This window comes from Mobula hypostoma, chromosome 24 (genome assembly GCF_963921235.1).
Source record: "Mobula hypostoma chromosome 24, sMobHyp1.1, whole genome shotgun sequence".
In the NCBI taxonomy this organism is placed as follows: domain Eukaryota; kingdom Metazoa; phylum Chordata; class Chondrichthyes; order Myliobatiformes; family Myliobatidae; genus Mobula; species Mobula hypostoma.
In genome coordinates, this window is record NC_086120.1 from 18,907,751 (window position 1) to 18,923,397 (window position 15,647).

General features: G+C 39.2%; 1 protein-coding gene across 2 annotated transcripts in view; it reads left to right on the top strand.

The window, feature by feature from the left end:
- LOC134337480 (phospholipid-transporting ATPase ABCA1-like) overlaps positions 1–15,647 on the top strand; it is a 214,183-nt gene that overhangs the window by 154,475 nt on the left and 44,061 nt on the right. For both annotated transcript variants that reach the window (XM_063032530.1, XM_063032531.1), the window contains 5 exons: positions 1,991–2,089; positions 4,850–5,039; positions 9,880–9,974; positions 10,101–10,133; positions 11,059–11,164. In XM_063032530.1, coding sequence (XP_062888600.1) covers positions 1,991–2,089; positions 4,850–5,039; positions 9,880–9,974; positions 10,101–10,133; positions 11,059–11,164 — 523 coding nt within the window. The remainder of the gene's footprint in view (positions 1–1,990; positions 2,090–4,849; positions 5,040–9,879; positions 9,975–10,100; positions 10,134–11,058; positions 11,165–15,647) is intronic.

The window sequence follows — 15,647 nt, forward strand, 5'->3', positions numbered from 1 at the left end:
AGTTCAAGAAATTGGTTCAGCTACACCCAAATATGAAAACTTAATAAAGAATTAGATTATTACATTAGATTATGAGGACACGCAGTCCTCTTTTATTGTCATTTAGTAATGCATGCATTAAGAAATTATACAATATTCCTCCGGTGTGATATCACAGAAACACAGGACAGACCAAGACTGAAAAACTGACAAAAACCACATAATTATAACATATAGTTACAACAGTGCAAGCAATACTGTAACTGGATGAAGAACAGGGCATGGGCACAGTTAAAAAAAAGTTCAAAGTCTTTCGGAAGTCCCACATTTCATGCAGACGGGAGAAGGAAGAAAACTCTCCCTGCCATGCCCGACCACAGTCCGACTCTGAGTCGTCCGAAAACTTCGAGCCTCCGACCAGCCCTCCAACACCGAGCACCGAGCGCCATCTCTGCCGAGCGCTTCGACCCCAACCCCGGTCACCAGCAGCAGGCAAAGCCGAGGATTTGGGGCCTTCCCTCCGGAGATTCTCAATCGCACAGTAGCAGCGGCAGCAAACCGGGCATTTCAGAAGTTTCTCCAGATGTTCCTCCGTGCTTCTCACGGCTGTCTCCATCAAATCAGAATTGTGCACGGTACCCCATTTAACAAATACGATATCATTTCACCGGAGAGGCTGCACGCGCTGCATCGCGCTGCCATCTTCTCCTCCCGACTCAATGAATGAATTGATCGGACATCAAGATCTTGTCAGCAACATTGAAAGGAATACACTATAATTTTGATGGTGATCCTAAAGTACAGAATGTTTGAGGATATCAGGAGAATTTCTTGAATAGTGATTTACATTTGGGGCTAAGTTTCTGGAGTGCAGATTATTCTGCACTCTGCCAACCAAATATAGCTATCATGACGTTGAACCAACCAAGTACATTCCTACTATAAGTGGTGTAAGTGATTTCAGTCATGGAATCCATAACATCCATTTAATTCCTTGAGGGAAACCTTACATACACACACCAAAAGCTCTAAACGTACTAAGAAAGCCTCCGGGATATGCATGTACCTTCAACTTTGCTTGTTCAGTACAACATGATTGATAATTTAATTTTAAACTACTCTGACTAGTTTCTAATTCCTAATTCAGGATGTTTTTTAAAATGCTAGAGTCACATTGTCTGTTAGTATGTGAATGCACCTCATCTATGTCGATTATTATGCCTATCTACACTAATCCTACTTAAGGAATAAAAACAAATTATTGTAGATAAAAAGTTAATTCTAGTTTCTTCCCTCTGAGCATGCCAACTTTTGCTTGGGTATGAGTCCGTATCATCCAGCATGTTTACAGGATCTCTTTGATGTTTCCATTCTCAGTATGTGAAGCTTGTTGTTTCAAGGTGACATCAGGATGGTCTTCATGTAATATCATGAACTAGTGATCTAAATAGGGGAGGCCACTGGGAAAATTCTTGCTTCATTTGGATGAAAGAACCTCTAGTCTCTGGATGGATGGATGAATCTGGCTGGGTGACTATTGAAACTTTATATTATATTGTACTTTGAATTTTAGCACCAGGACAATGAGCTCCAATCTAGTCTTACCATTAGTGTGTGAACACATCACAAGAGGAGCAGGAAGTGTGATGGCCTTGCTCTTCCTCTTTCTCCCTCCAGCAGCTAAGAATGGGAAGGCCAGTCTCTGTGCCTCACAGCCATTCTGAAAGAGGTCAGGCAGTTTGTTATAGACCAACACAGATGTTGGATTGTGTAGGTCAATAACACCTTAAAGAAGTTCTCTCATTGAGCTTTCATTTCTCAGGTAAACAGAAGATGGTGACAGTAATTTTTGCTGGGTTTCCCCCTACCTACCTGTTGAGTTTTGGATCAGGCAGCAGTGCCAAGTTGACCTGGATCAACTGCTAACGAACTTTAGAGTTGCTGATTATGAACCAACTTATTGGCTCCAGTGTGAACATTGTTTGTCTAATTTAGCTTTCAACTCTTTCAGTGATGATATACCAGAGGATTCCAGTACTCGTGCGTTGATCAGTGCACTCCTCAGTGACCCTGGATTTGGTACTACATGTATGGCAGATGATTTGAATTTGTGAGTATTGTAGTAAAGTTACCCTATCCTTCAAACAACATGCAATGGTTGCACCTACTCATCTCCGTCCTCCGTGTTCCTTCCAAACAGTAGAAATGTTTGTTGATAGTTTGTTTTTGTTATCTAATCAGCTTTATTTTGGTGCATTTTGTAGATGATAGCCCATTTATAATAAGCATGTTAAACAAATCTTCAGACCCATTTTGCCCTGGTAGTTTATACATGAAGTGCTTTATGCAATCTGAGTGCATCACGTAACACTCAAAAGATGAGAACAGTGAATTAGTTGGATGTCAGTTTGGTAGTCCCACAGTTATATTTTTATGCGTGGGGCTGTAAAGCAAACTCAAAAATCAGTACATTACGATAAACATGAAGGTGCTAAATACAAGTACATTGACAATAATTTATACCTATTGAGCATTGAGTTATACAGTCCATGAAACCAAAGGACTTACTGCTTGAAATCTTATTTGCTGATATATCCTATTTGCATTTAGTGAGGTTTGGAATTGACTTTTCTTAGTAATGTTATGTAATTGGCTGATGGTTCTAAATCAGACCCCAACCATATCAGTGATCTAAAGCTCCTCTACATTAAGTGAAACGAGAATTTAAAATCCATATACAAGTATAATTTAGTTCAAACAACAGGAATTCTGCAGATGCTGGAAATTCAAGCAACATACATCAAAGTTGCTGGTGAACGCAGCAGGCCAGGCAGCATCTATAGGAAGAGGTGCAGTCGACGTTTCAGGCCGAGACCCTTCGACAGGACTCACTGAAGGAAGAGTGAGTAAGGGATTTGAAAGTTGGAGGGGGAGGGGGAGATCCAAAATGATAGGAGAAGACAGGAGGGGGAGGGATAGAGCCGAGAGCTGGACAAGTGATAGGCAAAAGGGGATACGAGAGGATCATGGGACAGGAGGTCCGGGAAGAAAGACAAGGGGGGGGGTGACCCAGAGGATGGGCAAGAGGTATATTCAGAGGGACAGAGGGAGAAAAAGGAGAGTGAGAGAAAGAATGTGTGCATAAAAATGAGTAACAGATGGGGTACGAGGGGGAGGTGGGGCCTTAGTGGAAGTTAGAGAAGTCGATGTTCATGCCATCAGGTTGGAGGCTACCCATACGGAATATAAGGTGTTGTTCCTCCAATCTGAGTGTGGCTTCATCTCCACAGTAGAGGAGGCGGCCTCAGGTTGGAGGAACAACACCTTATATTCCGTCTGGGTAGCCTCCAACCTGATGGCATGAATATCGACTTCTCTAACTTCCGCTAAGGCCCCACCTCCCCCTCGTACCCCAACTGTTACTCATTTTTATGCACACATTCTTTCTCTCACTCTCCTTTTTCTCCCTCTGTCCCTCTGAGGTATCTTGCCCATCCTCTGGGTCAAACCCCACCCCTCCTTGTCTTTCTTCCCGGACCTCCTGTCCCATGATCCTCTCGTATCCCCTTTTGCCTATCACCTGTCCAGCTCTCGGCTCTATCCCTCCCCCTCCTGTCTTCTCCTATCATTTTGGATCTCCCCCTCCCCCTTCAACTTTCAAATCCCTTACTCACTCTTCCTTCAGTGAGTCCTGACGAAGGGTCTCGGCCTGAAACGTCGACTGCACCTCTTCCTATAGATGCTGCCTGGCCTGCTGCGTTCACCAGCAACTTTGATGTATGTTGCTATAATTTAGTTAACTGCTTCTGAAAGAAGCAATTTGAGTTTGTGTTTATCTTTGGCACAACAAGCCATTCTGAATTTTGAATGAGCTTTGTAAAACAAAAAGAGATATTTATGCAGATAGCAAGTTCGGTCAAAGAGGTTTTAAGGAATATCTTAAAGGAGGAAAAAGTGAGATAAAGGTATATAAGTGATGTCCTGGAGGACTGTCGGACAAAAGCAGAGGAGAGATCTGAAAACAAAAGTAGTACATTTAAAATTGAGTTTTTGTATATCTGGAATCCAGTGATGATTAGCAAACCCAGAGGCGATTGGTGAATAGGATGTGTTGCGATTTAGGAAAGAGAGACAGCATTTAATGTCTTTTAATTCTGAGGATGGAACGTAAGAGGAAAATGTTGCAATAGTCAAGTCTAATAACAATAAAGACATAAGATGAGAGCTGCAGGATTAAATGAACTGACAAGAGAGAATCTGCAAATGCTGGAAATCCAAGTAACACACAAAATGCTGGAGGAACTCAGCAGGCCAGGTAGCATCTGTGGAAAAGAGTAAACAGTCACTGTTTCATGCCAAGACCCTTCATCAGGACTGAATGAACTGAAGAAGGGATAAATTAAACTAAGTTGCAGTGGTGGAAGTACGTAGGACGTATTAATTAGCTCAATAAATGAATAGCAGGTGACAAGTTCAAGATCTGTACCAATATCTCTGTGAAAAATAAAATCCTCTTCCCTCCTCTCATCCTTCCATCAAATACTTTGAATCTCAACCCCTTTCTTTTTGATCTCTCTCTCTGTATTAAGAAAGCATCCTTTGCTCCTTATGTTGGCGCCTCAAAGATCTTCACAGTTATGTTAAATATCTTCCTTAGTCAGAAATTTAGCTAGTTCGGTCTGTCCTCATACTTGCATCTTCCCAGCCCTGGCAACATCCTCACAAATCCTGTGTACTCTCTCTCCAGTGCATTTACACATCTCCTGTAAAGTGGTGACAAGAGTGTATGCATTACTGGTCTGACTAACATTGAATTTTGTATTAACTGCTTTTTTTTAATTTCATACCTCATTCCCCTCTTCCCCCTAAGAGACGAACATTGCTCACAAGGCAGTACTGAATGGATAACTCCCCTTATCCCTGGATCAGTTATGAACATTTTTCTCAATGGTAACTGGACGATGCAGAACCCATCTCCGACATGCGAGTGTAGCTCAGAGGAGAGTAAGAGGATGTTGCCTGAATGTCGACAAGGAGCAGGAGGGCTTCCACCTGCAGAGGTGAGCAGAATAGATTAGGTATGATGAATATGTGTAGATAATTTGTGTTTTTCATTTTTTTTGTGCTGGTGGTTTTGAAAGCACAACAATGGCCAGGTTCATTGAATGTTATTATAATTTCTAGCTTGTTGTGAGGTTTATCTCTCATTTACCAGAAATGCAGAGCCAAATACATGAAAAGGTAAATGGGCACTGCCATGCTTTGTGATCTTATTAGGTATTTTTTGCAGGATTGTAAACAGAAGCTAGACTGAGCAATTTTTCTCAGATCTACTTGACCTGGATTCGCTACGATTTGCCTACAGCATGTCAGCAGCAGATGCTATTTCATTGGCTCTTTACTCAGCTCTGAAAACCTGGACAATGAAGATTCATAGATCAAGATGCTCTTCGTTTACTACAGCGGATCTAATTGCGCAGATGCAACCTCCACATGTGCATGGGTACCATCTAAATGTCTGAAAGTCCCAGCTGTGTCTATCAAACTACAATCCATTAAAAATATAGCGTTTGCACTCAAATCATGTTTACACACCATTTCCAATTGCCTTGTTTTTCTCTTGTGTTTTCTAAATTTTATTTTGAAAAATGAAAACTTCCTTTTAGTAGAGAACTTGCCACAATTGGTGAACAATTAATTTTGACGGGTTGGCTTCTCAGTTATATTTTGTAATCATTTAAATAAGTTTGTATATTCTAAATAATGAACTTTTTAAAGAAAACGTTCAATAGCCTATATCTTTTTCTTAACAGGGTGCTTTCTTAAATTTAGGCACTTAGTTTTACTTGTCCAACTGCTTCATTTAATAGAATTATAGATAATTTGCAACACAGAAGAAAGATATATGGCGCATTTGTGCTAAAAATAACTAGCCACCAACTTTTCCAGCTCTTGGTCTATAGCCTCGAAAGCCTGGTACATGTCCAAACACCTTGTAAATGTGTTGAGAATTTCTGCTTCCACTTCCTTCAAGCAAGGATTCCAGCCTCTGAAGGCAACTAAATTTTCTTCTCTCCTACAATCCTTCTGTCAATTACTAATTGGATCACTTGGTTTTTGACTTACCAGCTAAAGAAAATAAGTCCTTTGCATTTATCTATGTTCTCATAATTTTACACCTCAATTAAGTCAAGAAAGCCTTAAGTTATCCAATTTTTTCTCATAGTTGAAATTTCCAATCTGGACAAACTTCATAAATCTCCAGGGTTTCCTCTTTAGATTTAAAACTTGCCATCTGGTTTGTTGTGTTTCTGACATTTCTGTGAATTAATTATCTAATTCTGCCTCCACACCCTTCCCGTCTAGCTTGGCAATTTTTTCACTTCAAGTAAATCTCGAAGTTCCTTATCACTTTATGCCCTTTTATATGATATGATCCATGTCACAACTGCAGTTACTAACATTTGTTTCCAGAAATTTTGGCCTGACTTCCAGCATTGCGGCTATCATTGTGGGAGAAATTGGCATTGGTGGTATTCAGTGATGTTTTGGGGAGGGGGAATTCACAGAAATACTACTGTGGTAGATTTTCTAAACTGCTGTCACTGCAATTTGCTGTGATTCCTGTATCTGAGGGAAATGAGGGATTGCTGCAATCCCTGTTTCACTGAGACATGGCTCACCCACACACTCTGAACACAACGCTCCAGCCTGAGAGGTTCCTAATCCATCAGATGGACTGGACAGTAGCATCAGGAAAGGAGAGGCAGTAGCGTCTGCTTCATGATAATCTCATCGTGGTAGTCAGACATTGTGGTTTTGTCTCACTCTTGTTCTCCCAACCTGAAGCATCTAAAGATTAGGTGCCAACTGTTTTATTTACTGTGAGAGTTCTCTGCTATGATCCTGACTGCATTTTACATACCACCAAAGGCAGATTTCCAGCTAGCACTCAAGATATTGAGTGGGATGATTAACTAAAAAGAAACACCCTGATGACTTTCATGTCCTTGCTGGACACTTCAATCAGGTTAGCTTGAAGAAATCTACTAACTACCTGCAGCACCCAAGAACCCAACACCCTCAACTACTGCAACATCACCTTCAAGAATTCCTCCTGTTCCATTCCTTGACCACATTTTGGCAAGTCCAACCATCTGGCTGACTTCTCCTACCTGCATGTAGGCAGAGGCTAAACAGCAAGGCCCAAGAGATAAGGACAGCAAAGATGTGGTCCACTCTCTTCTTACATCAGATTCCTCTTTCTCCACCCACCTGGCTTCACCTGTCATGTTCTCACTTGTCCTTCTTCCCCCCTCCCCCATTTCTATTCTGGCATTTCCCGCCTTCCTGATCAAGCCTAATGAAGGGTCTTGACCTGAAACGTCAACTGTTCATTCATTTTCAAAGATCTGCCTGACCTGCTGAGTACCCTCCAGTAGTTTGTGTGTGTGTGTGTTGTTGCAACAAAGAGGTGGTCATGGGAGGCAGTGGGGTAACTGTGGGACTGCTTTGAGTCGGTGGTCTGTGCCATGTTCAAGAATTTCTCAGAGGACCTGAATGATCCACCACAGTTGTCATGGACTTTATAATGACATGCGGGGATGAGTGTATCCCCACAAAATTATTCAGTCTTCTCCAACCAGAAACCCTGGAGAACAAAGAGATCTAAAATCTGCAAGGGCAAACATTTGAGATTAATAATCCAGGAAAATACAAGAGGTCCAGGTATGACCTCCAGAATGCCATCTCACATGCAATGCAGCAACTATGGACAAAACCAGAATTACAGACAGATGCATGATTACTGCAGCAAGACTTGAATGTCATCATTTCCTGCAAAGCAAAACCAAGGAACATGAATGGCAACAAGGTTTTGCTCCCAGATGAGCTCAATGCCTTTTGTACTCCCTTTGACTGACAGGACATGGAGCCACCTTCACGAACCCTTACAACCCCTGATGGCCCTGTGATCTCAGTCTCTGAGGCCAATATGAGAGCATTCTTCAGGCAAATGAATCCATGGAAAGTACCTGGTCCAGTATTGAAGACCTGTGCTAATCATCTGGAATGTTCATGGATGTCTTCTACCTGTCACTCCAGTAGTCTGAGGTACTTACCTGCTTCAGGCAGGCATCAATACCAGTGCTGAAGAAGAACATGGTAACCTGCTTCAATGACTATTACTCAGTAGCATTTACATCCACACATTAAGTGCTTTGAGAAGTTGGTCATGCAGCAGAATCAGTTCTTCCCCGAGGAGTAACGTGGATTCACTACAATTTGCCTACCATCACAACAGGTCAACGCCAGATGCTACTTCATTGACTCTTTACTCAGCTCTGGAAAACATGGGCAATGAAGATGCATACATCAGGATGCTCTTCATTTACTACAGCTGAACATTCAATCCTATCATTCCCACAAAACTCATCACTAAACTCCAAGACCTGGGCTTTGGTACCTCTCTGTAACTGGATCCTAGATTTCCTCACTGGCAGACCCCAGTCAGTAGGAATTGGCAATAACATCTCCTCTACACTTATCATCAACACAGGTGCACCATCGGGCTGTGTGCTTAGCCCCTGCTCTACTCACTTTATACTATAATTGTGCAGCACCAATGCCATCTCTAAGTGTTCTAATGACATCACTGTTGAAGGTTGAATCAAAGGTGCTGACAAATTGGCATATAGGAGGGAGATTGAAAATCCGGTAGAGTGCTGCCACAACAGCAACCTCTCGCTCAACGTCAGCAAAACCTAAGAGAAGATCGTTGACTCCAGGCAGAAGAAGCTAGAGGTCTACGAGCCAGTCCTTGTTAGTGGAATGCAGGTCGAGAATGTTAGTAGCTTTAAATTCATTGGTGATAGCATGTCAGGAGGACCAGCACATAAGGACCATCACAAAGAAGGCATGACAGCACCTCCTAGAAGTTTGCATAGGTTCAGCATGTCACCAAAAACTTCTACAACTATAGATTCACAGCAGAGTATTTCCTAACTGGTTGTATCATTCCCTGGTATGGAAACACCAATGCCCAGGAAAAGGACACAGCCCACTCCACCACAGGCAAAACCCTCCCCGCCATTGAATATATTTACAGTACATGGACTGCTGCCACAAGAAAACAGCATCCTTTATCAAAGACCCCACCATCCATTCTGGAGGAAGTCAGCAGGCCAGGTTGCATCTATGGGGGGAGATAGACAGTCAGTGTTTCGGGTTGAGACCCTCCATGTACAGGGTCTCGATCTGAAATGCCTTCCATCTGACTGCTTCCACAGAAACTGCCTCCAGCAGCTCTTCTTTGCTTTCCTGAACCGTTGTCAGATATTGAAACTGAAACTCATCCAGGCCATCCCCCCTTCTCAATACTATCATCAGGCAGGAGATACAGAAGCCTTAGGGCTGACACCGACAGATTCAGGAACAGTTATTACTCTTCAACCATCAGGCTCCTGAACCAGATTCTATGACTTGCACACTCACTCTTTACAACTCATCTTCTCAGTATTTTTTTTTGCACAGTTTGTCTCTTTTTGCACATCAGTTCTTTGACAGTCTTTGTCTGGTTATGCATAGGCTTTCATAAGTTCTATTGGATTGCTTTCTTTCCTGTAAATGCCTGCAGGAAAATTAATCTCAGGACACTATATGGTAACATATTCCTAGTTTGATAAGTTAGTTTGAACTAAATTTACTTTGAACTTTCCCAGGCCCTTGATGTACCCTCGTCTTGCACAATATGTAGCCCACCAGAAATTATAAGTTATAGCACCAGAATACACATTGAAATATAGACACTGGACTATTGTAGTTGCCCAGCTACAGGGACTTGATCAAAAGATTGTAGAGCATCATTTGTATTAACAACACTGGGTTTCCTTTTCTAAACAGATGCATCGGAATACTGGGGACATACTTCAGAACCTAACGGGCAGGAATATCTCTGACTATCTTGTGAAGACCTATCCCCAAATCCTTAGTAAGAGGTACAAAGTGATATGGCTGTTAATCATGCAATTAAACGTACTCTGATTTATTCAACTATGCATTTTAAGCCATTTATTTATTCTGGTGCTCTGTAAGTAACTTAAACTTGTTGTTCATGTTTTCAGTTTGAAAACCAAGAAGTGGGTGAACGAGTTCAGGTAGGTTACTGTGTCCAGTGTATAGCCAACGGGGGGTGGGGGAAAAGTTGGCATGCATGCTTTGATTATCCAAATGTTACACTGTTTGCCAAAAGGAATCTCTACCACCTTTAAAATTCTTTGGTCTATAGCGTGAAATTCATTGATGTTAGATTATTTCGGTGCTTTCTAACATGTATGAAAGTGCAGGCTGTCTCCAGGTAATGAAAAGTTCCTGCTTTTGCAGAAGTCTGTAAACCATATATTAGAAAATAGACAAAATCATACACTGTGGTATCCATATCCCCACGGTATTGTAATGAATGGCATCAAAACCACATAAGATTGATAAGAAAGAAAAATTAACTAAAGTACTGGGGGGGGTGCGGAGAGACAAAGAGAGAGGAGAAACTAGTTCAGCCCATTGTAGAAATGAGCATATGTACACTGGACTTTTGAACTTAGTAATATTGCAGAAGCTCAATGTATGTAGGGGGTGTCTATAAATTGGGAGTTCATAACTTGGAAATGACCTGTAAACTCTTGGCTAAGTTTCATAAATCCATCTTTTCCTTTGAGGAAAGCAACTGAGTAAATTACACTGAGTTTAAATGTGGTTAACTATTACTTCCTAAGAATATCCGTAACTAGAAAAATGACCTACAGCAAGCCTGTCTATCTGGAAGAGCGAAAAATCAAGCAAATGGTTAATCTCAAACGGTACCATTACAATAACTGTCCTTTCACCATAGAAGTAGCCAGTTCTGCTTTTTTTTATCTTGGAACTTTCAATTTTGTTTCATTTCAGTCCCTTGTATTGTTTTTATTTTACGTATATCTTTATAAATCTGCAAGCTGTAAAACTGAAATCTGTTCATATGGGTTTAAAGAGTGTATATGTAAAAGTGAGTAGAATCAAGAAAAAGATACCCTTGATCTATTGTAGGTATGGAGGATTCTCCTTTGGAGCACGAAGTTCTCAGATTTTACCTTCGCTGAATGAAGTTAATATGTCCGTCACTGAGATCAGGACACGACTCAGTATCACAAAGGTATGGAACTGCTTTAAGCCTCATCCTTTTTCTTAACTGGTCTTCCTGCAATTCTGTTAGTGAAAGTCATGTTCATGAGCCTCGGAACAACTGCTCCTCAGAGTGGTTCTTATGACAATGAAAAGGGCTGCTGGCACGGTGGTTTGAGAACATGTTCCTATTTCATGTAGTGCAGGCAACAGAGAGGCAGAGGTCAGTTGCTGCTTGTGTCGAGAAAGAAAGTTACTGCGGACGCTGGAAATGAAATCTTTTTGAATGATAACTTCTAATCAGAACTGGGAAAGCAAGAAATACAACATACACCAGGTGAAGGAGTGATAGAGTGTCTGTGATAGATTGAAGGGGACAGGTGGCAGTGCCAGATGAAAGAGAACAGTAAAGGTTTTCATGAATTAAAATAAAAGTAGTTCTGGAGTCGTACGTAAACAAATGGGGGAAACTGGGGGCTCTGTAGGTGACGCCGGATGGAGTGAGTTGAGTTGAAGCTTGCTCCTAAACTTTACAACGTTTTACCACTCTTCTATTACTTACTTATACTAAAGCATATAACATTTTCATATGCTTGAAATTTGATCCTTATTTAGTGAAAATGAATACCAGAGGACAAAAGACTCTAGCTGAAAGCAGTGGAAAGAGGAAGCTTACCTTGGCTGCAATATCGGAATTACTGGATGAAAAAATCGACCAAAAAAATTTGAAACTGGAAGAGAAAATTTCAAAATTATTGAATGAGAAAATCGAGCAGAGAGATTCAAAATTGGAAGAGAAAGTCGACGCCGTGGATGTGACGTTAAGGATGATTAGTAATGCAATGGAAACATTTAAACGGGAGACCAAGAAGTTACAGGGACGTGTTTTTGAACTTGAGGAAGCCGACAAGAAGATAAAAGGCAGAGTCCAGACTCTGGGAAGGAAACTGTATTCGGCTATTCAAACATTGGAGCAACAGAAAATTAAGATGATTGATCTGGAAGGTCGAAGTTACAGACAAAATATTAGAATAATTGGCCTGCCTGAAGATATTGGAAAAAGGAGAAGACCCCACTGAATTTTTCTCTCCATTTTTAAGGAAGGTGTTTGGCTCGGAAATGTTCTCAAAGCCACCAATTTTGGATCGTGCGCATCGAGTCCTGAGAACGAAGCTGGCGTCGGATCTCAAGCCAAGGCATATTATATTATGATTTCATTATGTACAGATTAAGGAACAGTTAATTCGACTTGCCCGTCAGAAAAGAATTATGGCTTATGGAAATCACAACTTTCAATTGGTAGAAGATTATAGTCCCAAAGTAATGCGTCAAAGATCGGTGTTTAAATTGGTGGTGAGTGATCTGTATCATGCTCAATTCAGACCTGCTTTATTATTCCCTGCTTGCCTCAGAATGATCTTATCTGATGGATTCCTCAAATGGTTCACTTCAGTCAAACAGGCTTAAAAGTTTTTCGAGGATCTAAATGCAAGTTTGACAGTTTCAATATAGTCTAACGGTTATGTGGTTTAAAAATTGTCTTCGACAGCTTACATCAAAATGACAGTTTTCCATAGTTTAATGATAGATTTTATTTGCCTAGTGAATAAAGTCGACAGTTTGTTATAGTCTAATGGTTTCGAAGATTAAAAACTACCTTCAATAGTTTAAACCAAAATGGTAATTTGCTACAGTCTACAGTTTAATAGTAGACCTTATTTTTTTTTTACTTATGTTTTGGTAAAATGTGTATCCTGTTTCGAATTATAAGTATTTGCCATATTTTTAAGATAATTATTTCTTGTTTTTTAAAATGGCTTTCTGAAATATTTTTTTAAAAAGTTTAAAAAGGCCCATCGTCTGTTTTAGTGTGTTCTATGTATATGTTTTTACTTTGTTTAGTCTATTTCAGGCTGGTGTAAATTTAAAACATGGCAGTCCCCTATAGATTAAAGATTAACTTTGTTTATTCTTATGTATTAACATACACTTGATTTAAGTTTAAAAAAAAATTATAGATCTGGACTTTTATCGTTTGAATATTTTTTTCTCCTAGCTTTAGTAAAAGGTATATTCGGTTTTGAATTAAGGGTATTCGTTATATCTTTATGATAAAGCCGTTTTTTAATGATTTTTTTCCTCTTGCAACTATTTAAAATAACTATGTTTGACTTGAGTTCTAATGGACTGATTGCCCTTTTTTGAATTTGTGAAACATAAATAATCTATTAACGCTTTTCCCTTTGAAATTGGCTTTTCGTGATTCTTTAAAAACGCTTAGTAAAATGGTGGATGCTTTAAATTTTTTAAATTTTGGAACTTTGTCACTAGAGAGATGGGGGTAGAGTCTGCGGTAGTTTTCTTTCTAGCTGTCTATTGGCTAGTTTCCGGGTCTTGTGGGGTTGGGGAGGGGTGTCTTCTTTTTTCTTTCTGTTCTCTCTGGGCTGAACTGAAACTACAAATATGTCTGACTGTCGTGACTTCTGGTTCCTCTTCTGACCTGTTTTCCTTTTTCTGGGAACATGAGTTTCCCTGCAGTAGGATTAACCCTTTACACACTATATGATTTACTCATTGAAAATGGATAAGACTATTAATTTTGATTCATGGAATACTAATGGTTTGAACCATCTGATTAAATGGAAAAATTTTTTTTAAATATTTCATAGACTGAAAGCTCAAGATTATTTTTGCACAGGAGACTCATGTGAGGCAGGAGGACAGTAAACTTTTTTTAGATTTTGGAGGGGCATGCAGTTTCATTCTAATTCATCCGCAAAGGTGAAAGGTGTTTCTATAATTGCTGATTCTTCAATTTCATTCATTATGAGACAATTTCAGACCCAACTGGTAGATTTTTGTTAATTACTGGTTTACTTTATAATCAAAAAGTTGTTATGGTTAATATTTATGCTCCAAATGACGATTATCCTGAATTTTTAAAGAAATTATTTGCATTATTTCCTAACTTAAATGAATATAAGTTGATAATGGGTGGAGACTTTAATTGCTGTTTGAATCCTTTGATGGATAGGTCTTCAGTTAAACAAATCTTACCAAATAAATCTGCATTTTTTTATTAATTCTTTTTAGTGGACTCTGGAATGTCAGACACTTGGCGGCTTTTATACCCTAATGATAAAGTTCTCTTTTTTCTCTCATGTATATCACAATTATTCTAGAATTGATTACTTTTTTATTGACTCCCAATTAGTACCATCTGTCATTGCTTGTGACTATGATGCAATTGCTATTTCTGATCATGAACCTCTGAATTTATCAATTAAATTAGCTGATGTAAGTTTGAGAACTAGACAATGGCGGTGCAACTCGACCTTACTTCAAGACTTAAAGTTTGTTAGTTTCATTAAAGAACTGATTGTTTTTTTTCTTTTCAACTAACTCTACTGAAGGAATTTCCAGTGGGACTTTATGGGAAACTTTTAAAGCATATATTCATGGACAAATTATTTCATACTCTGCTGGATTAAAAAAACGAACCAATAATGAAATGTGTATATTTGTTGTTAAGATTAAAGAAATTGATAAAGAATATTCAGTTACTCCCAATTTGGAGCTTAATAAAAAGAGAGTTGAACTTCAGATGCAACATAGTTTGTTATTAACATCTCCCATTGAAAACCAGTTACTTAAAACTAAATCTCTATTTTATATACATGGTGATAAATTGGGGAAATTATTGGCCAATCAATTGAAAACTGTTTCAGTTAAACGTCAGATTATTAAAGTTTGTAAACAGGATGGCAATTTTACGGTTGACCATGATGAAGTTGATAAATCCTTTCAAGAATTCAATACCTCTTTATATCAGTCAGAATTCCCTGATGATACTACTACAATGCATGAATTCTTAGGAAAATTGAATACCCCCAAACTATCATCTGATGAATGTTTACTATTAGATACACTGATTACGGAGGAAGAACTACAGAAAGCAATTTCTTTAATGAACGCCGGTAAAGCCCCTGGTACGGATGGATTTACAATAGAATTTTTTAAATGTTTTTCCAATTTACTCTCTCCTTGGTTAAGTAGAACTTTTAAAGATGCCTTATTGATAGGTAAACTACCACAATCCCTTTATGAAGCATCCACTTCCCTACTTCTTAAAAAAGATAAAGACCCTACTGCATGTGCTTCATACAGACCAATATCTTTGTTGAATCTAGATTTTAAATTCTTTCTAAAATAATGGCAATTAGATTGGAAAACATGTTGCCCAAAATTGTTTCAGAAGATCAGACAGGATTTATAAAAAATCATTACTCATACTTTAATGTTAGGAGATTATTGAATATTATATATACTTCCTCACATAAAATTCCAGAATGTATTATTTCATTGGATGCTGAGAAGGCATTTGACAGAATTGAATGGAAATATTTGTTTAATACACTTGAGAAATTTAATTTTAGTCCAAAGTTTATATCCTGGATTAAATTGATATATCATATACCTTTGGCCTTTGTAGTTACAAATAGTCAGAGATCTCC